This window comes from Lepidochelys olivacea (genome assembly GCF_965140295.1).
Source record: "Lepidochelys olivacea isolate rLepOli2 genome assembly, chromosome: 3".
NCBI classification, from domain to species: domain Eukaryota; kingdom Metazoa; phylum Chordata; order Testudines; family Cheloniidae; genus Lepidochelys; species Lepidochelys olivacea.
In genome coordinates this window covers 115,621,201-115,648,914 of record NC_140413.1, presented here as the reverse complement: position 1 = coordinate 115,648,914, position 27,714 = coordinate 115,621,201, and the positions used below count along the sequence as shown (strand labels likewise).

The 27,714-nt window shown below is 42.8% G+C and overlaps 2 protein-coding genes across 10 annotated transcripts in view; one reads left to right on the top strand and one right to left on the bottom strand.

Annotated features, from left to right (window-relative positions):
- The window catches only part of LOC311517377 (coiled-coil domain-containing protein 170-like), a 133,831-nt gene extending 130,791 nt beyond the window's left edge, over window positions 1-3,040 (bottom strand). Inside the window, exon 1 of the mRNA XM_084622156.1 lies at window positions 2,945-3,040. Coding sequence (XP_084478282.1) covers window positions 2,945-2,985 — 41 coding nt within the window. The 5' untranslated portion in view covers window positions 2,986-3,040. The remainder of the gene's footprint in view (window positions 1-2,944) is intronic.
- The window catches only part of RMND1 (required for meiotic nuclear division 1 homolog), a 51,944-nt gene continuing 27,225 nt past the window's right edge, over window positions 2,996-27,714 (top strand). For 2 of the 9 annotated variants that reach the window (XM_084622163.1, XM_084622157.1), the window contains exons 1-3: window positions 2,997-3,148; window positions 15,937-16,445; window positions 26,629-26,737. In XM_084622163.1, the coding sequence (XP_084478289.1) occupies window positions 3,025-3,148; window positions 15,937-16,445; window positions 26,629-26,737 (742 nt within the window). In that variant the 5' untranslated portion in view covers window positions 2,997-3,024. The other 7 variants (XM_084622158.1, XM_084622159.1, XM_084622162.1 and 4 more) reach the window with 7 other exon arrangements.

Genomic DNA, 27,714 nt, shown 5'->3' with positions numbered 1-27,714 from the left:
CCACCTGCATCCCTCGCACCAAATGGGAGCTGCCCAGGTAAGCGCTCCACACCCAAACCTCCTGCCCCAACCCTGAGCCCCCTCCCACATTCTAGCTCCTGGCCAGAGCCTGCACCCTAACCCCCAGCCTGCTCCTTCTCCCCCAGCCCTGTTCTCAGCACACACCCACCCTCATCTCAGTGCAGAGAGAGGAAGAGAATGGCTAGAACCAGGGAGAAGGTAGGTACCTACTCTACGTGGACAGGGCCGGGACTCCAGACCGGCAGCGGGCTGAGTGGGGCCGGCAGCCGGGACCCTGGCTGGCAGGAGCCGGTGGACGGAACCCCAGACCAACAGCAGGCCGAGTGGCACTCAGCCCACTGCCAGTCCGGGGTTCTGGCTGCCTGCCCCTTACCAGCCGGGGTCCTGGCTGCAGGCCCTGCTCAACCCGCTGCCAGCCTAGGTGAATGGAACCCCAGGCCAGCAACAGGCTGAGCAGGCCAGCAGCGTAAGATCAGCATTTTAATTTAATTTTAAATGAAGGTTCTTGAACATTTTGAAAACCTTGTTTACATACGACAATAGTTTAGTTATATAATATATATACTTATACTTATTATTATATAATATATACACTTATAGAGAGAGACCCTCTAAAAATGTTAAAATGTTTTACTGGCACACAAAACCTTAATTTAAAAAGTGAATAAATGAAGACTCGGCACACCACTTCTGAAAGGTTGCCGACCCCTGTTGTAAAGCAACTGACATGCAGGCACACTCCCCTTTACCAGTCTGTTTTTCTAAACAAATTCAAAAGGAATATTTTTGGTGGTGTTGTTCCAATATGGAACAAAAACAAATTTCAAAACCTTAAGAGTTGCTACACAATAACACTGCCATTTTCCCATAGCTCTGGTCCTCATCTCATGAAGTGTTTTTCCAACTCTGGTAAAGAAGATTCGTCAAGGACGCAAGTTGACAGGCATCACTTGCGTCACCTTTTCAGATGATAATATAATACTGTCAAGCTAGTGCTACAATGTATGTACACTGATAAGGTGATATACAATCCTATACATATGATTACTTTAATACACACAAAAAATTCACTGTGAAGCAATCAGGACTGCTAACCCCACAGCATACCTGATCCAAACTCCCAATATCAGGGAGAAGTTAGGGTATGTTAAAGTACATAGACCCTGTTCCTCCACTCACACTTCATCATCACCACAAATATCAAACACAGACCATGCACTGCAACCTCAACTCTGTTTCCCCTGTTTTGTTTCTGCACATACCCCTTTGCCAGATTTCTCCTCCTTCACTTCTTCCCCCAATACTATTAGTTATGGATATCAGGTATAAGGTAAAGGGTTAGATGCAGAAGGATTGCTAAAGGAAGACTGCCCAGCCTTCTGTCATGAAAGGACAAAATTAAGGTTGTCATGTATGGTCTTTGTTGTACTGCATAAGTCTCTTCTGTCAGATTTTATTCTACAGCAGCAGAGAAAGTGTAGCTCCTGGTGGGGAAGATTTCATATGTCCCGGATTCCAATGAACCATTAGGCCACCATATGCAGTGTATAACCCTAAATCCAATCTTTTTTTAAAACCTCTCATTACACCAGCTCTACTCAGAATACACACCTCTCTACCAATTTTTTTTCTAGACAGACAATGTTTTGAAGAGATATTGGTCAATAACAAAAAGGTAAAACTCTCAAAAAATTTTTTTTGCCAGAACCCAATTTCAGAGACTTCCTGTTTAAAACCAAACCAAACAAAAGCTACCAGGGAAAACCACAAAGGGCATAAGAATTAATCCTGTGTGAAATTTCACCTCAATAAGCCACCTACCTTTAGAGAAAAATAGGAATTCAAGCAATATTTTAAGTCAATTTTAGTCATTACTAGTCACCTCCATTTACTAAATGTCAGTAATAATACAGAGAGATGACAGGCTGACAAAGGTGGCTGGTATCTACCACAGTGCATCAATTTACATTAACACTGAGTTACTGGTCACAAAAACTACATTAATAACTTTAGAGACTAACCAGTGCCACAAGTACTCCTTTTCTTTTTGCAAATACAGACTAACCCAGCTGTTACTCTGAAACCTGTCATTAATAACCTTAAACTACAATTTTAATAGATACCTACAATTTTTATATAGAGACTAAAACCCATCTTCATCCAGCTGGAGGAACACCTCCATGGGTACAGAATACATGCAGATATACCGGCGCTGAAGCCCCCAGCACAACTGCACCGACTGGGGAGCGAGAGCTGAAGGTCTGGCCAGAGGAGCAGTTTCACTTCCAGTGGCACGTCTGTACCTCTCTGCCTTACTACCAAAACAGCGTTTGCGGTGCCCCCGAGGATGCAGGGAGTGCGGGTTGACAAGGATGCCCGCAGGGCTTGTGTAGAAGGGAGACCAGCGATAAGGGCGAATCACCCAGGACAGCCGCCCCAGCTGAGCGGGGGTAAGAAGGGCCCATGACAGCCTGGTCGGCACCGCACAGGGAGCGACGCTGTCTGACCGCGCTGCGTCCCCGCGCACAGAAGCGGAGCTCAGGCGACAGCGGAGCTCCACAGCCGGCTCTCGGGCTACCCACCCCTCCGCGCCTTGGCCGCCCCCGAGTCAGGGAGCCCCGTTAGCGCACCGGCCCAGCGGCCGCCCGCGCACGCTGCCGAGCCGTGACCGGCGAGGAGTCAGGAGCCGGGGCAGGGCTCGACGTTCCGCCGCCCTCTCCAGCCGCGGCGCCCTGCGGAGGTCGCTGCTGGACGCAGCCCCCCGGACAGGTTCGCCCCACGAGAGCCCGGTGCCAGCGCCCCGGTGTCGGGCGCTCTCAGGGAAGCCGGTGCCAGAGCGGCGCCTGGATGGGCTGAGATGCGCCGCGACCCGCCCCGCTTCAGCGCTACCCCGCTTGCGAACCCCCGCCGAGCCGTGACGGACCCCTTGAAGCTGCCCGCCAACGAAGCCGGTACCCCCGCCATCTTCCCCCCGCAGAGTAGTACTGCGGCACCGCTCCGGAAATGACGCAAGCACGCCTTGTTGCGTCCTCAATACGCAGCATTAGCGCCGCAGGGAGGAGGAACAAACGCGCGGGGCGGGGCCGCACGGGAGCGCAATTGGTGGCCGAGGGGGCGTGGTTACATGGTAAGAGCGCGCGGTGTGGCGGGGATTGAAGGTCGGGAGCCGGGTACGGGGACAGGCAGTTGGGCGCTGCCATTCCCCGCGCGACAGGGAAAGGAGCCGCCCCTCCCCCCACCCCCGGAAGCTCAGGTCACTGGTAGGGTGCGACCCCCGCCCTTGTGAACAGAGCCGCGCGCGGCTGTCAGGCCTTCCGAGTGTGTCGGGGCGCGAGCCCCCCCCCGTGCGCGCGAGGGGTCCGCGGGCCCCCGGAACGGCTGCCGCTGAGAATCGGCCTCCGCTGGCTGCCAACGGCCGCCTGGGGGGAGGCGCTGAGCCGGGGCTCTGAGCGCCGAGGGCTGGGCCTTATGAAGGGGAGGCTGGAGGCGGCGCCGGCCTCCCCACGGCTCGGGCTCCCGGCTGCTGCCCTGCTGCCGCCCGCAGCCGCGCGCCTCCCCCGCAGCTCCCAGGGCGGCCTACCGAGGAGTCGGTGTCATCGCCCCATTTTATAGATGGCGAAACTGATGCCTGGAGGGAGTGGGCGAAACCACATGCGTTTCTGTTCTAGGCCTTGGCTGCCCTGGCCTGTGCCAGTTCAGCAGGCTGGTGGGAAGCAGAGGCCCCAGCTCCTGACTGATGTATGGAGGGGGAGCGGGTCTCTTAGTACAACCTTTCCAGGTGCCCTGCCCAACAGGGCTCTTCCCGTTTCAGGACCCTGAGGTAGGTCAGGATTCTGCAGCTGCTCCTACATCACAGCAGTGCTCAGATACAACCACCAGCGCCCCAAGCTGCAATTCAGGGCATGTCTACACTGGCAGAGTTACAGTGCCACCCAGAGAGTGCTGAAGGGAAACCGCTGTTGTGTGGTCTCACTGTCAGCTGCCAGTGCAATAGCGTGTTCATACTTGCAGCGGTATTTGGAGCGGTGCACTCTGGGCAGCTATCCCACAGAGCACCTCTTTCTCTTCTGCTGCTAAGACTTGTGGGAAGGTGAAGGGGGTTGCAGGGCATCCTGGGTCCTGTCCCAATGTCCTGTGATGCATTGCTTTGCATCCCAGCAATTGCTGTGCTTCTGTCTGTATTTGGCGCCATCTTTCAATGGTTTCTGTACTGCGCACCCTGCCTCTTCAGGCTGCAGGAGTGGATTCCGAACTGTTGACTAGTATGCTGCTCGCTCTGACCAACACGTCACAAGTGACAGTGGAGTTATTCCTTAAACTACAAAGGCAAGAGGAGTGTGACATTGATCTCGCTACGCATAGTAGCTACGACACAAAATTACTTGTGGCATTCATGGAGGTGCTGACCATAGTGAAACGCTGCTTTTGGGCTCAGGAAACGAGCACTGAGTGGTGCGATCACATCGTGATGTATGTCTGGGATGACAAACAGTGGCTACGGTTGGTGGATGTGATTTAAATCAAATTAGTGGAAGACTCAATTCAATCATGGTTTTCTACATAAAAGTGCATTCTTGTTGATTGTTATAACCTTAATACATATTCTTCACAACTCCGATAAATGTAGGTTTCATTGTTAGAAGGTGCACACTATACATTTTTAAAGTGAATTATTTTGAAAACTTTTCAGGTTAGTTTTACAGCTATATCAGAAAATGAATGATTGGTTAATTCATTTACCAAAAGTAATTAAAGCATATATTTATGAAGTTATTGGGAGGTGAGCTATCTCCAATTCAACAGGTTAATCATTAATATTTGGAGGAGTTTCTTGCCATGCTGTATTAGGAGGAGTACATCAGCAGACATTTAAATTGTTTTATTTAACTAAAACAACAATGTTATGTATTCTGGATTTTTTTCTTCAACAGCAAACAATGTTTTAACAAAACAAACATGAATTTTTGAATTTAGTTAAACATTCAAGTTTTTTAAAATCAGGTTTGTTTTTGTTAAAATTGTTTAAAATAGTTAAATATTTTAAAAAAATTAAATCAACTATGGCAGCCAGGTCAACATGAGAAACTTAAAATATTGGCTTCTGCAGCTAATTCAGTCGTCTTCACCTTCATTTTCCTCTTTGTTCATAATCTGGGAAAGGTCCCAAACAGTTTCTCAATTTGGAATGAATTGGTCCAAAGGAAGAAAATATTCTTTCTACACCAGCAGAGGAAGCAACTGCTGGTAAAAGTGAGATTATCACTTCAGCAGTCTCTGAATCCAAGTATTTAAGTGACTTCCAACCAGTTCACTGGTGTGACTTTCTTTAAAACATCATCAGCAAACATATATTTCTTGAATGGTTCACACTTATTATAGTTGGCATTATGGAGGGATGATTGCTGGATGTCCATGTCATAGCCAACTCCTCTTCTTCAGCAGTTAAGGTTTGACGAGTATTAGGAATATTTGCAAGAAAATGAGCTGGAGATGGTGCTTGTCCCATTTCTTTTTTTTAATGCTTGTAATTTAACTCTGTCATTGTATATTTCTCTTTTTAAGATCTCACTCAATTCCTTCGAGATTTCAACAGCGTCAGCAATAAAACAGCTATTTCCCTGCATTTTGTTCAAGGCTACAGAAATGTGCTTTGGGGTACTCTGCATGTGTTCAACATTTCTCTTAAGTCCAATGTTGAGAACTTTGGCTCTGACAGTGCAATCTATTTTTTTCACTATTTTGTTCACAAACTGTCCTAAGATTAGGCCACTTCTTGATATAGTGCTCAAAACAGTCCACTACTGAGTTCCATTGCACGTCTTGTGGGAGAGTTAGCTTGGTTCCTCCCACTTTTTTCAGAGCAGCTGCTGCAAAGTGGTTGTTACAGAAGTATTTTGCAATTTCCACAACATTATCCTTTATTTCTGGAACACTGAAGTCTGGCTAAGAAGTGGATCAAATGAGCACTGCAACTATATGTTAGCTTGGGACTCTTTTCACACACTCCTAAATTATTTCTTCTCATCTTGGATACATTTGCAGCATTGTCTGTGACCAAGCTGCTTACTAGACATTTGAATTTTTTTTTCAGTTTGTTATAGCTTTTACTGCTGCTACTACTTGTAAGTATTCTGCTGTGTGTGCATTTCCTGATGTATCAATTGTTTCTGTAAGGAAGACACTCCCTTCTTCTGTTGTCACAGAAGCACATACAACAGGATCATTGTGGACATTGCTCCACCCAAGACTTAGGTTAATAATTTCACCCTCTAGACCTTTTGCACACCGCTCAATTTCTCTTTCATACACTTTACCCAGCAATTTGCCTGCAATATCTGCTCTGTTGGGTGGATTGTATCCTGGTCTTAATGACTGAACCATGTTAATGAAGTGTGGGTTCTCAATCATATGGAAAGGGGAGTTTTTTTGCATAAACAAACCGGGCAATCTTTTAATCAATTACTACTTTTTGTAATCTGCTGGTTCTTATCACAAACTTGTCTATGGTGGTTTCTGAATGATGATGGAGTTGTTTTTTAGTTTTTGCTACAGGTGATATACTGTGGCTATGTGACATACCTTATGTGACTGAAACACTATCATTAGCAGATAACTCTGAAACTATAGAAAATTATGGTGATCTTGAAGGTGGATAGTCTTCAGAATCCTGTATGTTGAGGATGGATTCTCCTAATTAAATAATTGCATTGACTTATTTTGTTTGTTATTACTATACTGCTCATTTAGTATTACTCATTGCATTCACTGATACTCAGTACTGCTTTAAAGGTGAAATTGTAAAAGGAAGATCTGTCTATTTCAGCTATTTATTTTTTATCACAACTGCACCTAAAATGATAGTACCAGAGAGTAACAACTATATTTTTTACTCAAACATGAGAATTTAAGAATAGTCTAGAAGGAAGATAGGCAGTCCTTAAGAAAAGTATGAAATAAAAAAGTTTACCAACCTGAAGATCCTGCTAGTTCAGACATGTTCCTTTCATCATCTTCAGTGCAGCTTCCTCCTGAGAAGAAACACTTCTCATGATGATGTTTCTATCAGGCAACCCAGGCCTTGCATTTCTTTGTTGCACTGTTTGCATTTTGCACACATGCCTGTCTTACCCACAGGTAGAGGAACTTCATTAAAATATTCCCAAGCTCGGTTTCTTTTACGGCCTGCTGCTATTATAGATTTTCCCTTCTAGTGAGAGAATAGTATGGTAGATCTCAAATCAATGATGGCTACACTCAGAAAGACCTCAAGACTTCTGGAATATGCTGCTCAAACAGTTTCACTTTTGTTTCTGCTGCCTGTCCCTCCCTTCTCACATTTATCTCCAGACTTCTTCTCCTTGTCCAGATCTATTCCGTCCTCAACAATCTTCTATTCATTGAACTTTTTGAAACTTTGCACTTTTAGAGAGAGGTAAGAGAGTGACTCTGTGTACACAAATTTGCAGAGGGACAGTAAGGTTGAGGTCTGTTATTTCTCACCTCTATATATTTTATTTATAACATTTTTGCTGTTAACAAGCATGTTATCTCTGGAGACAAATCTACCATTGGAGAACTGCAAAACTAAGCATCTCTGATGCTCAGTCTAGAAGATACCGAGTCCCATTGGGTAGATAGATTAACCTAAATAATCTATACAGGAGCTCCTGGAACCCCATAAGATTTGGGTCCTTAATCCATGAACTATTGGAACACATTTACAAGACTTTTTTAAACATTACTTGAATATATTGTCTCATACTATAGAATTAGAATTTATAATCTCTATTCTATATTATGATGAGATATCTTTGAGCTATAATGTATCTTAATTAAAACTCTTTTCCTCAAAAAGCATTTTATAAAAAATATCCGATTTAAATGAAAAATCTGATATTTTTTTTTTAATATCATTGATTTTTATCCACCATGGCTTCAGAAATTTTGTATGAGGAAAGCCACATTCATGGGACTGTGAGATGAACTCACCCCAGCCCTGCACCGCAAGGACACAAGAATGGGAGCTACCCTGCCATTGGAGAAGCGCGTGGCGATTGCACTATGGAAGCTGGCTATTCCAGACTGCTACTGATCGGTCACTAATCAGTTTGGAGTGGGAAAGTCTACCATTGGACTCACGTTGATGGAAGTGTACAGGGCCATTAATTGCATCCTGCTCCGAAAGACCGTGATTCTGGGCAATGTGCGTGACATTGTAGCTGGTTTTGCACAAATGGGCTTCCCTAACTGCGGAGGGGCAATACATGGCATGCATATTCCGATTCTGTCACCAGACCACCTAGCCACCAAGTACATTAATCACAAGGGGTATTTCTCAGTGGTTCTCCAGGCACTTATGAATCACCATGGGCATTTTACAAATGATGCAGGCTGGTCCAGAAAGGTGCATGACACATGCATCTTTCAGGACTCTGGCCTGTTCAGGAAACTGTAAACAGGGACTTTCTTCCCGGACCAGAAGATCACCAGAGGGGAAGTCGAAATGCCCATTGTGATCCTGGGAGATCCTGCCTACCCCTTAATGTCAGGACTTATGAAGTCATACACTGGGCAACTTGACAGCAGCAAGGAGCAGTTCAACAACAGGCTGTACAAGTGCAGAATGACTGTTGAGTGTGCTTTTGGCAGTTTAAAGGCCCGCTGGCGCTGCCTCTATGGGAAGCTGGACCTTATTCAGTATTCCTATGCTTATTAGCTTTGTGCTGTACACTCCATAATATTTGTGAGTGGAAGGGTGAAAGCTTCACTCAGGGCTGGACCGCTGAAGCTCAGTGCCTGGAGGCTGAGTTTGAACAGACAGAGACCAGGGCTATTAGCAGGACACAGCACGGAACCATAAGGATCAGGGATGCCTTGAGGCAGCAACTTGAAGCTAAGCACCACTAATATTCGTTGCTATGCTCGGGAGTGCGGTGCTTGTAATGCTAAGAGGTGATTGGTGCACATGATGCAATATGCGGGTTTAACATAATTGTGTGTTGCTTTGCAGGGCTCATTTTGCTTTCAGTTAATAGAATAAAGATTGCTTTCAAGCCAACGCAATTCTTTTATTAAAAGACAACAACTGTAGGAGAGAGTCAAATAAAAAAAGTAGTGAGGGGGATAGGGGAAGGGAAGGTCCCAAGAGGAGGAGGAAGAAGAGGGACCCGGGGCTGGCTAAAGATTTGTGTATGTCCAGGGATCATACCCAACCTTCTCCTTTGGAGTACAATGCAACACAGACAATACTGATTCAGTGATTTAAAACACAGCCAGTACTCTCACACCTGTCACTAACTGGCTGATGCCAGGCAAGCACACATGAGCCACAAGACCCCCAAAATGGTGAGTAGCTGCAGGGGCAGGGTAAATCACTCTTCCCGGACCCTGCTGTACACTGGGCACGTGGCTCTTGGGGAGAGCCAGCACTATGGGGGGGCCTGATAATCATTCTTGTCCCCACACTTTCTACAGGATGTGATAATTATGAAAGATATCCACCATGATTTCAACAATTTCCATCCCACCACCAACCTCAGCCTGGTCCAGTCCACACAAGAGATCCACTTCCTGGACACTACAGTGCTAATAAACAATGGTCACATAAACACCACCCTATACCGGAAACCTACTGACCGCTATTCCTACCTGCATGCCTCCAGCTTTCACCCTGACCACACCACACGATCCATCGTCTACAGCCAAGCTCTGCGATACAACCGCATTTGCTCCAACCCCTCAGACAGAGACAAACACCTACAAGATCTCTGTCAAGCTTTCTTACAACTACAATACCCACCTGCAGAAGTAAAGAAACAGATTGATAGAGCCAGAAGAGTTCCCAGAAGTCACCTACTACAGGACAGGCCTAACAAAGAAAATAACAGAACGCCACTAGCCGTCACCTTCAGCCCCCAACTAAAACCACTCCAACGCATTATTAAGGATCTACAACCTATCCTAAAGGATGACCCAACACTCTCACAAATCTTGGGAGACAGGCCAGTCCTTGCTTACAGACAGCCCCGCAACCTGAAGCAAATACTCACCAACAACCACATACCACACAACAGAACCACTAACCCAGGAACTTATCCTTGCAACAAAGCCCGTTGCCAATTGTGCCCACATATCTATTCAGGGGACACCATCACAGGGCCTAATAACATCAGCCACACTATCAGAGGCTCGTTCACCTGCACATCCACCAATGTGATATATGCCATCATGTGCCAGCAATGCCCCTCTGCCATGTACATTGGTCAAACTGGACAGTCTCTACGTAAAAGAATAAATGGACACAAATCAGATGTCAAGAATTATAACATTCATAAACCAGTCGGAGAACACTTCAGTCTCTCTGGTCACGCAATCACAGACATGACGGTCGCTATCTTAAAACAAAAAAACTTCAAATCCAGACTCCAGCGAGAAACTGCTGAATTGGAATTCATTTGCAAATTGGATACTATTAATTTAGGCTTAAATAGAGACTGGGAGTGGCTAAGTCATTATGCAAGGTAGCCTGTTTCCTCTTGTTTTTTCCTACCCCCCCCCCCAGATGTTCTGGTTTAACTTGGATTTAAACTTGAAGAGTGGTCAGTTTGGATGAGCTATTACCAGCAGGAAAGTGAGTTTGTGTGTGTATGGGGGTGGGGGGGATGTGAGAAAACCTGGATTTGTGCAGGAAATAGCCCAACTTGATTGTCATGCACATTGTGTAAAGAGTTGTCACTTTGGATGGGCTATCACCAGCAGGAGAGTGAATTTGTGTGGGGGGGGTGGAGGGTGAGAAAACCTGGATTTGTGCTGGAAATGGCCCACCTGATGATCACTTTAGATAAGCTATTACCAGCAGGACAGTGGGGTGGGAGGAGGTATTGTTTCATATTCTCTGTGTATATATAAAGTCTGCTGCAGTTTCCACGATATGCATCTGATGAAGTGAGCTGTAGCTCACGAAAGCTTATGCTCAAATAAATTGGTTAGTCTCTGAGGTGCCACAAGTCCTCCTTTTCTTTTTGCTGCTGAGGGTGAGCAAGGAATCGAGGGAGGGTCTTCTCCAAGACTGCTGCTTCCACCCTGGCCCCTATGCGGCTCGCCTGTGTGCAGCAATGGTACCTCCTCTTCCCACCCTCCCCGTGACATAGTGGAGCAGGAAAGTTACCATTAATGGGGCAAGAAACAAAGCAGCTCTGCTGAAGAACCTGCGGCAGCAGATTGCCCAGTATCTCCACAAGAGTTTCCTGGAGATCTCTGAGGGAGATTCCCATGAAGTGAAGGAATCAATCAACATCCTGTTCCGCCACTCAGACTAGGCATGTGGTGGGAGACAAACCTGCTTTCTGCAAACCTCCTGCCCCCAACTCCTTGCTTCAGCAATTCCCAAAATCAAATCCACTTACCGAGGGCTGCCTCTCCTGTTTGTGCTTTGCCAACATCCAACAGCTGTGACTAGCTAGCCTCTGAGTTATCCTCTGCCACCACATCCTTGTCCAAGATTTCCTCCTCCTGGCTCAGTCCACTCTCAACTGGCACGTGAGCCACCGAAGTATCCACGGTGGTCTTCATATGGTTTTCATAGTGAAGGTGGGGTCACAGCTGAGTATTGCATCCAGCTCTTTGTAGACCCCGCAGCTCGTGGGCGCAGCACCAGAGCAGCTGTTTGTCTCCCATGCCTTGTGGTAGGCATTCCGCAGCTCCTTCACTTTGAGCCTGCACTGCAGTGTGTCCCGGTCATGGCCCCTTTCTGTCCTGCATCGTGAAATTTGTCCGTAGGTATCATAATTCCTACAGCTGGAGCACAGCTGTGACTGGACGGCCTCCTCTTTCCCAAATGTTGATGAGCTCCCGCAGCTCAGCATTTCTCCAAATGGGGGATTGCCTGGTGTGTAGAGCAGGCATGGCCACCTTAAGGTGACCAGATAGAAAGTGTGAAAAATCAGGACAAGGGGTGGGGGTGTAATAGGCACTTATATAAGAAAAAGCCCCAAATACCAGGACTGTCCCTAGAAAATCGGGACATCTCGTCACCTTAGGCCACCTGGAAAGATGCACTGAGACCCCTGCACGTGTCACTGAGCAAACAGGAAGGGGACTTTCAAAATTCCAAAGGAATTTACGGGGTGGGGATGACGGTTGGTCACCTGAGGGCAGGGCAGTAGAGTTCAAACTGATGACCATAGAGGTGAGAACAGGCATTGTGGGCCACCTCCCGGAGGCCAATCACAGCACTGTAATCGACCACGGTGTCTACGCTGACACCGCGGCGCTGTAGCCTCGGCACAGAAAGCTCTATGCCTCTTGTTGGGGTGGTTTTTCCAAAGCACTACAACTGCGCGGTTCCTGTGTACTAAGTGGTTTGGCCGTGTGTACACCTTGGGAGTTACAGCGCAGAAACTTGCTAGTGTAGACAGGGCCTCAGGAATCAAGTTGGATCAGTGAGGCGTGGTCTGCACCTCAAATGTAGGTTGAGCTACCTACGTTGCTCAGGGCTGTGAAAAATTTCAAGTCCTCTATGGTGTGGAAGAGTCAACCTAAACCCCCACTGTGGATACGGGTAGATCAGTGGAAGAATTCTTCCATCAGCCTAGCTGTTGCTTCTTGGAGAGGTGGATTGCCTTTGTAGACAGAAAAACCCTTTCTGTTGCTGTAGCAAGAGTCTGCACTGCAGTACTTGTGTAGGTATACGCTGAGTCTCTCTGTCTTGAGACAAGAGCTCTGTCCTTTGGGGAGGAGGTGATTACTGTGTCTTCTTCCATTAGTCAGAACCTAAGAACTGATTTGAAACTTCTTCTCTCCCACTCAGTTCATATAGGACTCTGCCCCTAATTATATCCTTCCTGCCTATAGTACAATTAAACTACACACAACTGGTCCACTGATTCTCTTGTTCTGAATGTGTAAAGCCCCTCATCCGACAAGTCTGCAAATATCGAAAAACATGTTTAACTTTGGGAGTAGTCCTATTGAACTTGTATATGTTTTTACAGGACTGGGCTACAGGCTGTGCATACACTTAATATTTTTAGAAATTCTTGCACAAGTGGTCACTGCAGCTTCAGCAGTGCTGGTAATGGAAGAACACAAGTGCATTTTAACCTCTGCTGCCCTGCATCCAGTCTACATTAACGTTCCCACCATTGTGAGTACTAGTAGAGCAGCAGTGGTCATAGACAAATGGTGGAAGAGTTTCTGAAAATGCTTAGTGGAGATAAGGCCTAAATGCAGAACGCTGGTGCAAGAATGGGTTATGATTAGTACATAGTATTTAAAGGGCTTGTGTGGAAGAAACTGGAACCCATGATCCATTCACAGATTTTGATAATCCTACATACCACATGGTCTCCTCCTGTTGCATTTCCAGCTGAAAATGCGATTGACTAACTACTTATTATTTGCAAAAAGAAAAGGAGGACTTGTGGCTAACAATTTGAGACTAACAAATTTATTTGAGCATAAGCTTTTGTGACCTACAGCTCACTTAATTGGATGTGTTCAGTGGAAAATACAGTGGGGAGATTTATATACACAGAGAACTTGAAACAGTGGGTGTTACCGTACACACTAATGAGAGTGATCAGGTAAGGAGAGCTATTACCATTGGGGCGGGGGGGAGACACCTTTTATAGTGATAATCAAGGTGGGCCATTTCCAGCAGTTGACAAGAACATCTGAGGAACAGTTGGGGGGAATAAACCAGACTCCCAAGGAGAGACTGCTGAATTGGAATTAATTTGCAAACTGGATACAATTAACTTAGGCTTGAATAAAGACTGGGAGTGGATGGGTCATCACACAAAGTAAAACTATTTCCCCATGTTTATTCCCCCCACTACCCTCCCCCCTCCCCCACCCGCTGTTCCTCAGACGTTCTTGTCAACTGCTGGAAATGGCCCACCTTGATTATCACTACAAAAGGTCCGTTCCCTCTCCCCTCGCCCCCCGCTCTCCTGCTGGTAATAGCTCACCTTATCTGATTACTCTCCTTACAGTGTGTATGGTATAACACCCATTGTTTCATGTTCTCTGTGTATATAAATCTCCCCACTGTATTTTCCACTGAATGCATCTGATGAAGTGAGCTGTAGCTCATGAAAGCTTATGCTCAAATAAATTTGTTAGTCTCTAAGGTACCACAAGTCCTCCTTCTCTTTTTGCGGATACAGACTAACATGGCTGCTACTCTGAAACCTACTTATTGTTTGTATTTATTACTTATATAGTGCCAGCAGCATTCTGGAATCTGTAGAGACATCAGAAAACAACCGATGGACATTTATCCCAGTTAGTTGTTATGTAAGATGTAGTGCACTAACTATGCTGATTATTTCTTAAAGGAGGAATGAGAACATGATTTTATATTACATTTTATTTGCTGTTATAAATTTGACATCAGCTCTGACCTTTTTGGTGAATCTTAAACTGGGTCATGGCAAGTTTTTTATTTAAAACTATTGAGTAAAAAATCATTCTTGGTATGATTAATTAAGTTAGTGGAGTTACCCTACCTGCCCCCTCCGGATGGATTTAACTTTGTAGTCATGTTTTTGTTTGTTTAATTATTATTTGTATTATGTTAGTATCTAGATGCTCCATTCAGAATTGAGGTCTTGTTACAATGTGTGTTTTTGTACATTATTCTTCATCCATAAGAACATGACAATTTGAAGTATTATTTCGAATACATGTTGGAGGATTGGGAATTGGGTTCTTGTTAGGTATACTGTAATTTTAATTTGCATATTTCATTAGGAATGCTCCCATCCTTGAAAAACTTAGCACATTCCAAAAAACAAAACAAAAACCCCTAAGCAAGTGCAGTTTTAATTTCATTGTGCATTATGTCCCTATGAGGGAAAAGCATACCTTCTCCTAGTAAGAAGCCTAAAGACCCCCTGAAGATGCCTCTATGCAGGAGGTTTTTCCAAAAAATGTTCTCCAAAAAGGCAATTTTTTCCATAAGAAAACACTTGCTGTGTTTCTGTCTGCCTCTTATTACAAGGGTTATTTGCCTGAAAACAGCTCCTGTGTTTTCAGGCAAATGTTCCACATAATGAAAAGCAGGTGGGGAAAGACTTAGAGTTGCGTAACTGTTTATAAATGGAATGTGCTTCATGAGGTGTTAGTAGCATGTTAAATTTACCACCTTTGGAACAACTCTGGCAGCTTATTTATATTGGCACACATAATGTGGTCCAAAATCTTCAGGAACTCTCTCTCATTGTAGCATAACTGATTTTATTTTGGTTAGTGCTAGTTACTGGACAATGTCAAACTCCTGTCAAAATCATTGGGGTGGAATTCAAGCAGTTCTTCTGCAATAACTTGCAGGATCGAGGCCTTACTGACCTAATTGGTATCAGTTTCTTATGGGATTCTGTATGATAGATTAATAACCACAACACTTGTATCTGTGTTGGGCTGTTTGTGAGGCATGGTAATTGGTATTGTCAGACAACATGCATGTATTGTAGGTGACTTTCTTTAAGAAGTGTTCACTAACTAATATAAATGTTAGAGATCAGTATTCAGACTATAAGGTCTGTATAGTTTGATGTCCTAGTCAATGTGAGCATCTTAATCCATGAGTTGAAGCTAATGGGGCTTACTCCATAATAAGGTGCTACTTGGTGTGAGTAAGGGTGTGAGAATCTAACTGAAAGTGCCTGCCTATCAGCTAGCATAAGAACCACTGCATTATCTTTCCCTGTCTTTTGAGGATGCTGGGCAAGAAATGCATTTTGACCTCATTCAGGAAGAATATCAAATGTTAGGGAACAGTATTCAGAACCATCAATATTTTTTTATGTAGAATGCAAGAGGAGTATTGATAGACTCTTCTCTTTAAATACAACTGAACATAATGTGATTTCTTTCCAAGAGTTGATCTTTTAAATTTTTTTTTTTATGCAGTTCAGAGAGAAGCGATGACAGTAAAACTGTTGGGATTCCTGGCTAGATGTTCCCATGTTTTAATGAAAATATGTGAATGCCAAGGCCGTCGTAAACTTAGGCATCCAGTGTTGAAACTAAGCAATGATGTTGTCAGGGCATCATTCAGAATTCTAGCACCAAACAAAGACTTGAACTTGTGCACTCCTGAAACTGCTACCTGTTGCTTGACAAATCTGTGTGTGCGACTCAAGAATTGGCAAATGTCAGAAGCAAAAATTGTGAATTACCAGATCGGAGAAGTTTATCCTCCATTCAGGGACCATTTTGATACTCTAAGGACCGTGAACTACAAGCATGGACTAAGTAGTGCTAGAAAGTTTATGAAAATACCAACAAGACCTTACTCAGTTGTATCAACTAGTAAAATACTGCCAAAACAAAGTATTCTGCCAACTAAGAGACCACCGAAGGCACCTAGGACCAAACAGCCATCCAGAGCTAACCAGCCACTAGTGTCAGAAACTGAGGTAAAGTATAAAACTTATGTTGTCTGTTATGTGGAATGTTAAAGGAACACTGTCAATTTAGTTTAGGTTCCAATTTTTTTAACAAACACTTTTCATAAAATTAAGTGAACTCTTTTTTTGGTGGAAGGAGGAGGATTTAAACATTCACATACGTGATTGTGAACACGAACAGTAGGACTATGCTGATAGAAGAAAAACAAAGTGAAATTCACTAGAAATAAGAATGTTATTGTCTAAAATGAAGCAGATGCAGCAAGCAGACTGCACAAATGGTGAGAAGAAAACCATATTATTAGAACAGAATAAGCTATAAACGTTTTTTTTAATGGATTTAGCTTGTGTCCCTCTCTGGAGGTGTTGAAAGAGAAAATCTGCTCTTCAGAATCATTTAATCCTTGAACACTCTTCTCTTTCTGCCTCAGTGATTAACTGTCACCATTTAAAAGGCTTTTATTCTTCTCCATTTTTCTGCTGTTAAGAAAGTAATATGAAGGTATACAGAATAAATTTCCAAAGCGGTTTAAAAAAATTTCAGTTCAGGGAAGAAATAAGCAAAAATACTTAGGAAGTTTGTTTAGCTAGACAACAGAAGTATAACATTTTTTCTTTTTTGAGTCTGATTTTGCTATTCTTATCTTTAAAGGGATAGTTACATGTCAAGCTAAAGAGAAATAAATTATGCAAAAATGTTCCTTTCATTGGAAGCTCACAATATTTTCCTATAATCAGTCCTGAATTAGTGCATAGTTGTTGCATATACATTTCCCTAGGGGTTGGAGAAGGACAGCTATACATTTTGTATAGCTAGTTTCTGGGTCTGAGAATAAGCACATCATTGCACTTAGTGTTTGTGATACAATCAATGACAGGACAAATCTTGCTTCCCTGATTCATGTGGGAAGTTCCATTGAAATCAGTAGAACTACTTGAATAAGTTGGGTGAGGAAGATTTGGTCTGACATTTATAAATGAAGGTAGTGTTTGTCACAAAGCTCTGCAGACCTGTTGGTTAAATAACTCCCAAATGATGGCAGAGGATAGAAACTGCATCAACAGAGCAGGAGGACTGAATCATTCAAAAGGAAAAACTTGTATGCTCTTAAGAAACCATCTGGCATTGGGGTAAAGATGAGTAGTATGCCAGTGTAGTGTATGTTTGTGGGATTCAATCGGAACAAATCAATCAAGAAATCCATTTAACAACAACTGTCAATAGTCTATAGATATCTTTGCTACCCATTTCGCAGCGAATACTAGACCATACTTAACATTTTGCTAAATGATGACCAAGAGGGGGTTATCATTGAGCTGAGGCTGAAGCATATGTCTACCCTACAGTGTAAGCCCATGCTTGAGCCTGGAATATGGTTACTTTTTCGGGTCTGCACATTGCCATGTGGACGCCAGAGCCCTAAGTTCAAGCACAGGTTAGAAAAGTCTTAATGTAGGGTTAAAGTACAATATAGATGCTCAAGCTTAGGGTTCCCTAACACAGTTCGGCTGACTTGAGTCCCACAAACTCTGGGCATACCTTTTTGAGGCTTGTGAAAAGCACTATACAAAACTAACAAATTGCTTAATTTTTTGACACTTCCATAAGCAGAATATGCATGTAAAAATATGAGGTGCAGCTGTGATTTTTCCATTGTCAAAAGGCAGAGCAAACTGTCTGAAGTACTGAAATAGTACTTCTTTCAGAGGAAGCTTTCATATTTCAAAACATTATGCCAGAGGTCACACAAACTCAGGCCTAATAAAAACATTTGTTATTTCAAAAATGACTTCTGTGCTTTTTCTTAACGTACAGCTCCACCTACTGGAATGCTGACATTTTGTAACCCAGCAAAAAGCTGACACAGAACACGCTGCAACAAGAATATATGTTGACATTAAAAAAAACTTTCCTTACATTGTACAAAAAGTCTCTAAAAGGCGTGTCTGAATCTCTATGGATAGTAATTCCATGCTCTAATAAGAATAACACAGTAGGGATATATTATCAATCACCCGACCAGGACAGTGATGGTGACTATGAAATGCTAAGGGGGATTAGAGAGGTTATCAAAATAAAGAACTCAATAATAGTGGGGGATTTCTGGGGGTTGGACTAGATGACCTTCTGGGGTCCCTTCCAACCCTGATATTCTATGATTCAGTTATCCCCATATTGACTGGGTAAACGTCACCTCAGGACGAAATGCAGAGACAAAATTTCTCGATACTTTACCAGCTGCTCCAAGAAGCAGTCACTTACAGGAACCCACAAGGGGAAAGGCAATTCTTGATCTAGTCCTGAGTGGAGTTCAGGATCTGGTCCAAGAAGTAACTAACAGGACCGCTTGGAAATAGTGACCAAAATATAATAACATTTAACATTCCTGTGGTGGGAAGAACACCTCAGCAGCCCAACACTGTGGCATTTAATTTCAGAAAGGGGAACTATGCAAAAATGAGGAGGTTAGTTAAACAGAAATTAAAAGGTACAGTGACTAGAGTAGAATCCCTGGAAGCTGCATGGACACTTCAAAGACACCATAATAGAGGCCCAACTTAAATGTATACCCCAAATTAAAAAACCACAGTAAAAGCACTAAAAAAGAACCAGCATGGCTTAACAACCATGTAAAAGAAAGCAGTGAGAGATAAAAAGGCATCTTTTAAAAAGTGGAAGTCAAATCCTAGTGGGGTAAATAGAAAGGAGCAAACACACTGCCAAATTAAGTGTAAAAATATAATAAGAAAAGCCAAAAAGGAGTTTGAAGAACAGCTAGCAAAAAACTCAAAAGGTAATAACAAAATGTTTTTTAAGTACTTCAGAAGCAGGAAGCCTGCTAAACAAGCAGTGGGGCCCCTGGACAATAGAGATACAAAAGGAGCACTTAAGACGACAAAGTCATTGCGGAGAAACTAAATTAATTCTTTGCTTCAGTCTTCACGGCTGAGGATGTTAGGGAGATTCCCAAACCTGAGCCGTCTTTTGTAGGTGACAAATCTGAGGAATTGTCACAGATCGAAGTGTCATTAGAGGAGGTTTTGGAATTAATTGAGAAACTCAACAGTAACAAGTCACCGGGACCAGATAGCATTCAGAGAGTTCTCAAAGAACTCAAGTGTGAAATTGTGGAACTATTAACTATGGTTTATAACCTGCCCTTTAAATCAGCTACTGTACCCAATGACTGGAAGATAGCTAATGTAACGCCAATATTTAAAAAGGGCTCTAGAGGTGATCCTGGCAGTTACAGACTGGTAAGTTTAACATCAGTACCGGGCAAATTAGTTGAAACAATAGTAAAGAATAAAATTGTCAGACCCATAGAAGAACATAAATTGTTGTGCAAAAGTCAACATGGTTTCCGTGAAGGAAAATCATGTCTTACTAATCTATTAGAGTTCTTTAAAGGGGTCAACAAACATGTGGACAAGGGGGATCCAGTGGACATAGTGAACTTAGATTTCCAGAAAGCCTTTGACAAGGTCTCTTACCAAAGGCTCTTACATAAATTAAGTTTCGTGGAATAAGAGGGAAGATCCTTTCATGGATTGAGAACACATTAAAAGACAGGGAACAAAAGGTAGGAATAAATGGTAAATTTTCAGAATGGAGAGGGGTAACTAGAGGTGTTCCCCAAGGGTTGGTCCTAGGACCAATCCTATTCAACTTATTCATAAATGATCTGGAGAAAGGGGTAAACAGTGAGGTGGCAAAGTTTGCAGATGATTCTAAACTGCTCAAGATAGTTAAGACCAAAGCAGACTGTGAAAAACTTCAAAAAAAATCTCACAAAACTAAATGATTGGGCAACAAAATGGCAAATGAAATTTAATGTGGATAAATGTAAAGTAATGCACATTGGAAAAAATAACCCCAACTATACATACAATATGATGGGGGCTAATTTAGCTACAACTAATCAGGAAAGAGATCTTGGAGTCATCATGGATAGTTCTCTGAAGGCATTCATACAGTGTACAGCAGCAGTCTAAAAAACCTAACAGGATGTTAGGAATCATTAAAAATGGGATAGAGAATAAGACGGAGAGTATCTTATTGCTCTTATATAAATCCATGGTATGCTCACATCTTGAATACTGTGTATAGATGTGGTCCCCTCATCTCAAAAAAGATACTGGCATTAGAAAAGGTTCAGAAAAGGGCAACTAAAATGATTAGGGGTTTGGAATGGGTCCCATTTGAGGAGAGATTGAAAAGACTAGGACTTTTCAGCTTGGAAAAGAGAAGACTAAGGGGGGATATGATAGAGGTCTATAAAATCATGAGTGGGGTGGAGAAAGTGAATAAGGAAAAGTTATTTACTTGTTCCCATAATATAAGAACTAGGGGCCACAAAATGAAATTAATGGGCAGTAGGTTTAAAACAAATAAAAGGAAGTTCTTCACTCAGTGCACAGTCAACCTGTGGAACTCCTTGCCTGAGGAGGTTATGAAGGCTAGGACTATAACAGGGTTTAAAAGAGAACTAGATAAATTCATGGAGGTTAAGTCCATTAATAGCTATTAGCCAGGATGGGTAAGGAATGGTGTCCCTAGCTTCTATTTGTCAGAGGGTGGAGATTGATGGCAGGAGAGAGATCACTAGATCGTTACCTGTTAGGTGCCCCAGAGGGAGTGAACCTGGCATTGGCCACTGTCGGCAGACAGGATACTGGGCTGGATGGACCTTTGATCTGACTCAGTATGGCCATTCTTATGACTTCTGCAAGATGACTGATGTAGTCCCAATGAATGGAGCAGAGTGAATTGATTCAGCTCAATCAATTGATTTAAATAGGCAAGCAGGAAACCTTGATTTAAATAATTGATTTTAATCTTGTTTTGCGTTTCTGTTCTTTAGTTATTTTTCTAAAAGTTTGATTCTCATTGGTTAGTTAATCATTGAAACATGTTGATTTGCAACATAATATAGTGGATTGTTTTTGTTTTTGTTTTTTTTTACACTAAATTTGGTATTTCTTTTTGCTAACCATGGAGATAAATTATACCTACACACATTTAGGCAGTTACATAGCTTAACATACATTTATTCAGATTCTTAATTATGTTAAGAAATGTGTCAATCATTTTTGATTCACTAGATTTTTTTTTTTATTCTTGTGATTCATGTCAAGCTGCCTTTGGTTGAAAACTGGAAATCAATTAAAATACACAACAGCAGCATTTTAAGATTGCTGTTCATTAGTTAAATAAATCTACCTTAAATGTGCTGGACACAGAAGAAAAATTTATCAAAAGATGTTTTGCATTTAAAACTGATTTATTAAACAAAGTATCCATGGCTAGGGATTGAACCTTTTCTGATCACCGTGTCTTGCAAGGTTTTAGAACTAGCAGATCTCATCCTTACACCGTCATAGTTTGGAAGAGGAAAATGAGCTTTACTGATCTTAACTCCCAATGAGTTTCTCAACTTAGAATGAGCTAGTCGTTGAACTGACCAGATAAATAAACTGAAAGGAAGAAAATATTTTCTTTTTACCTGCAGAAGAGGCTACTCTTGTTAAAAGCTGGTTTAGCACTTCAGCAAAGTCTGGTTCCAGGTGCTTAGCCAGTAGGTTGACTTTCTTTAAAACTTTGGCAGCAAACATGTACTGCTTGAATATTTTTATTTATATTATTTCAATAAATTAAGGTAAGTTTAGGCCTTAATATAGGTTATCATAATTTCTTTTTAAATATAAACCTATTTAAATGAAAAAAAAATCTGTTTTTTGTGGAGTTCTTAACTCTGTTTTTATCCACCCTGAAATGGAAAATCTTTGAGGTATTTTTCCAAGGTGTCATTTGTTTTCCTCACTAACTTTTATTCTGCATAGGCCCTTACACCGTGGTATCTGAGTGCCTTTCAGTAGTGTATTGAACAGTGTGACTATACCTCTATCATGTGTTGTTTGTTCTCTCAATCTCCCCAGAGGGAGGAGCATATATAGTGTAGGGTTTTTTTAAAACTGTTTTAAAAAAAAATTAATATACATGTTGCTATATGTTCCTTAGAGAAGGCAATGCAAAGGAAATGTGTCTTGCACTTGTAACAGAAAGTGGTAATGTTTGTAATGGTCCTTAGTTCCTGTGGGAGTTCATTCCACGGTCTCAGACTGTCCCCTGAGAAAGTTCTGTCTCCTGCACAGATGAGCTTTACCCTTATTGTAGAGAGTTCAATAGAGTAGAGTGTGCCAGAGGAATGTGGTTGTCAACCATGGTCTTCATCCCAGAGCTTTAGGCAGTCTTAGATATCCTGGCCCCCACGCCATGGAGCACCTTGAATATGATTCAGTTCTATGGGAAATCAGTGTAGAGAGCAGGGGACAACTTTTGTGTGCTCACAGCCTGTGTGGTTGAAGAGAGATACTGTAACATTCTGTACTAGTTGGGGTTTCCTGAGTGCTGAAGGTTTTATGCGCAGGTATATTACATTGTTGTACTCCAGCTGAGAAGTGACTAAGGCTTGTATAAATGAGGTCAGGCCATCATCTGCCAAGGTGGGACAGAATCTCTTAGCCTACTGGAGGTGATAGAAAGCATTACTCATGAATGCTTCTGTGGAACAGTTTAGCATCAATGAGGAATCCAAGAATACTCCTAAACTATGAACTTCAAATTGACCAATTTTGAATGTGTACCTTTCACCAGTGGAGACTGTGCTGTGACTGCAAACTCCTGAAAATGCTTTTCTCTACCCACCATCACCACCTCTGGTCCTTGAAAAGCACAATCTACTCTTCCTTTGCATATCTTGAATAAACCCAGAACTCTTCAAACATGCAGGCTATATGATTATCACTGCAGTTGTAAAAGAGCATGCTGCTGTATCTGAATCATAAGTAGCCTTTAGAGAGTGTTTGACTACATCCTGCCTTTTGGAATGATGGCTTTAGGTTCCCTCTTTAGGTCTTCTGGCAGGTGATCCATGAGGGATTTCAGCTTGTTCTTTTGGAAGTAGTCTCATCTGGAAGTAGTCTGGCCAAAAGAGTTAGACAGTTAGTCATCCTCATTCACAGAATAGATGAGGAATAAGCCTTCTTATCAAGGAGATTGTTTCCTTATACTCTGTCATCAGGAGAGGATTTTAGTATTTCTTCAGTGACTACCGAATACTTGCTGCGGGGTGCTGGTAGAAATATCCCAGCCATGGCAGTGCAGATTTGTCTGTGGTAGTCTGTCAGCTTTTGTGGAAGAAACTAGGATGAGTGGATGGGTTACTTGCAAGTCCTTGGATTGACCAAACAAGTCCTCAGTGATTAGTGGTATCACTATTCTGTCTAGCTGCTGTGGCCACAAAGTATGAAACAACCTCCTGTTCAGCTGTCTAAAGTGGTAGCTATGCAGGCTAGTAAGAACTTGAATTTTAAGTGCAGACACAGTAGGTGAGGTGGTTCTTACATTCCTAAGAGCCCATGAAGACTGAATCCCTATAGGGATGCTAAGGAATAGGTTCTTCTTCCAGGTTTCCTGTTTTAAAGATTCAAATCTTTCAGCTAGTGGGGCAGAGGATGCGGTCTTCAATGGAAACTGGAGAACTACATTTAAGAACCAGAGTCCCCAGCTTTGTTACAGGGCCTTTTTCTAGGTGTTGATATTCAAGGCTGTCCAAACCATTCTGCTAGTTCCATAGGGATAATGTGATGAACAGCAGTTCATTCACCCTGGTGCTTTAGACTGACTGATTCCTTCTTCCCCTTCAGTCCAAGGTCTTAATGGATCCACACCTCTGCTTGGCTTTTGCCAACGAAGAGGGTCCTGGTGCTCAGTCTGAGCTTCTCAGAGAGCCTGCACAATCAGGGAGGACGAGGTAAAGGTAGTACAGGAGAACACGTTTCCAGCAAGTGAGTCTTTGAGGAAGATGAGCCATTGTGCATGCATTGACCTCTCTGCATTACACAAAGAGGGCACATGTGAAGCTGGTTACCTTACCAGCCATCCTTCAGTGCCAACTGGAGGCATCCATAGCACTAAGAGAGTAAAACAACAAATTTAAATTGAAAAACTGAAAACCATGTTATGGGGCTTCTAGTCTAAAACAAGTGACAAAGAACTGCGTAAGATGGAAAGCAACTAGAGCAGAGATGGGCAAACTACGGCCCATGGGTCACATCCGGCCCGTGGGACCATCCTGCCCGGCCCTTGAACTCACAGCCGGGTAGGCTATCCCCCTTTCCCCGCAGCCTCAGCTCGCCGTGCCACCAGCACTCTGGGTGGTGGGGCTGCGAGCTCCTGCTGGGCAGCACGACTGGCTCCAGCCGGGCAGTATGGCTGCCAGTCCTGGTGCTCTGAGCGGCATGGTAAGGGGGTAGGGAGCAGGGGGGTTGGGTAAGGGGCAGGTGGTCCTAGGGGGCAGTTAGGGGACAGTTGGATAGGTGTGGGGCCTGTCAGGGGGCAGGGGTGTGGATTGGTGGTGGGGTCCTGGGGGTGGGAGGGGACAGTCAGGGGACAAAGAGCAGGGGGGGATTGGATGGGTCAAGGGTTCGGGGGGACAGTCAGGGGGTAGATAGGGGGCAGGGGCTAGGCTGTTTGGGGAGGCACAGCCTTCCCTACCCAGCCCTCCATATAGTTTCAGAACTCCAAAGTGGTCCTTAGGCCAAAAAGTTTGCCCACCACTGAACTAGAGGAAGGTTGAGGGTTTCTGACTGTGTACAGCTAGCTGGAAGGAACTGAGGGATAGAGCTGCTGCTCTCTCTGTAACCTTGGGCCCAAATGTTTGGGACCATGAGGGACCATTTTTGCAATTCCAATAACCTAAGCTTTCTAGAAACTTAGGGTAAAGACATGGATTTTATCAGTGTGATAAAGTATAGTTGTACAAGAAATACTCTTAAAACCAGAACTTTATTTAAACAATTCTAGCAAGTGAACTGGCAACAAATACCTTCTCTTGTTAAGTTAGCCTTCCAAAATGGTCATGAACATTTACCAGATACAAAACCATTCACTCATTCTTAATATAAGGGTGATCTTAAACATGAATATTTTATTTGCTTCTCAAATTAAACTCCTTACCCCAGATGAGTGATGAAGTAGAATTTTTCTAGGCTGTGTTAAACGTAGAATTGTAACAATCATTGAATTGATGAAATAATAAGATTAGGGCAGGGATAAGAAAAAGGCTTACATTAAAAGGAAACAAAGTTTTGCTGTATGGGCACTGATTCACATAACTGGGTATAGGCATCTCTGTGAGAAAGTAGGTTCTCATCAAGTTACATGGGGTTTGATAAGTATCAGGAGTGACTCTCGCATACAACATGAAATGCACCCCCAGAAGTAAAAAGCCTTTTCCAGTAGTATTATAATCAGCTGCAGATTGCCAGTGTGTCTCATTTGCAACTGTGTGACAATACACTTTTTTCATCGATTACATTGTGCCTACAGTTTGTTTCAGTGTGGTGTTTTAGGTATTTAACATATGTTCTTTGAATATTGAAAGATTATGGCAGTTATCTGCTGTTCTGCATTAGGAGCAGTGGAGAGCACACTGTTCTTTCATGAATACTGTGCTAGCTCTCTGCAGCGTGAAATGTATCCCCTACAGTTGTCCATTTCTATTGATTGGTGCAAAGCACGGAAGGGCTATGGCCCATTCTGCACTCCAGCCCTTTTTGAGGTAGTTTACATCCCAGGGATTGCAAATGGGGAGTAGGCTCTGCACTCACAAGAATATTGGGCCTGCCGTTGTGACTAGCCCTTGCTCAGGAGACATGGGGTGGGCGGGAACTGGCCCTATTACCTTAGTTTCTTAAGGGCCTGATCCTCAATGGGAGCCTTGCCATTGTTTTCACTTGGGAGCAAGTCCTAAGTCATGTACAAAATTAAGTAGCAGTAAGAGTGGAAGGATGGTCTTTCTGTTAAGGCACTGGACTGGCATTCAGGAGACCTGAGTTCCGTTCCTGGCTTTGTCATAAGGCGACTTAAGGCACATCACTTTATCTGTTGCTCCAGTCCCCTATCTGTAAAATAGGGATAATTATACTCCACTATCTCTTAGGGACAGGATAAATTCATTAGTGTTTGTGTGGTGCTCTGATATTATGGTGATGACCACCATAGAGAAACTAATAATTAAATGAATGTCAAATCATATAACAAACTTGGCCACAGAGCCAGACATATATCCTGTAAACATGTCACTTCAGCATTTTTTTAACCCAAGCTTGTATTCCTTTGGCACAGGATCTGATGCAGTGCACAGCCTTCGCAACAGCAGATGAATATCATCTTGGTAATCTGTGTCATGACCTGACTTCATATGGATATGTTGAAATAACAAGTTTGCCTAGAGGTAGATTTTTAAAACCTATTTTGAGCAGCTTTATCTTATTTTGGGAACAAAATATGGGTGAGTTATATAGAAAAGTAGTAGTAATTTTCTACACTCTCATATGTACTTTGACATAGTATCGGAATATTTTGATACCTTCGAACAAAATTGCCTTCTCACAATTTTCTTAAGAAAACAAAAACTGAAGACAAAACAAACCTTTGGCAGAGCAACATTCTCCGCACTTGCAAATAACTTATGATTTTCCAGAAATGACAGAGCTGGTTGGAAAATAGGATCCCTCCTCCCCACCAAAAATAAATTGCCCCGAAAAAAATCATTTTGAAAGTTTGATAAAAGAATTTCTATTTTTGCAAGAAGTTTCAAATGGAAGGTTGTTCTGTTTCTAATCAACATTTCAAAACAAAAATGAAGTTTTTCGTATTTTTTCTTCCTTTATGCCACTTTTCCTGGTGAGGGTTGCAGCGGCAGCATGGAGAGTAAGAAGGACCAGACATCCTTTTCCTCCGCAACAGATTCTAGCTGTTGTCTCACAACTTTTAAACAAAATAAAAAATGGTGGGATTTTTGATAACCAAAATTCTTCATTTTGAAAAATGTCGGAAAAAAATAAATTGTCAAATAAAAATTTCCCAAATCTTTTGACAAAAACCCTCCTTTCCAACTACAAAATTTTTTAGTCTGAACATTTTTTGACCAGCTGTCACGTATAGTAAGTGCTAATATAAGAAGGTAGCTGGTAACTTAAGATGATAACATAACCAATAAGTTGTAACCTATATATTGACTACAAAAGGTCTAAACTAGAATGCAGTAATATACCATCTGTTCTGCAGCCTACTTGTTACTGGGAAATACGAAGCTTTTTCTAGTAAGTAGTCCTTTGCCATCAAATTCGGCAGAATTAAGCTTTCATCTGAAAGTTTCTAGATATTATAGTTATGAATATAGCACAGCAGTAGTTTACATGCAGATTG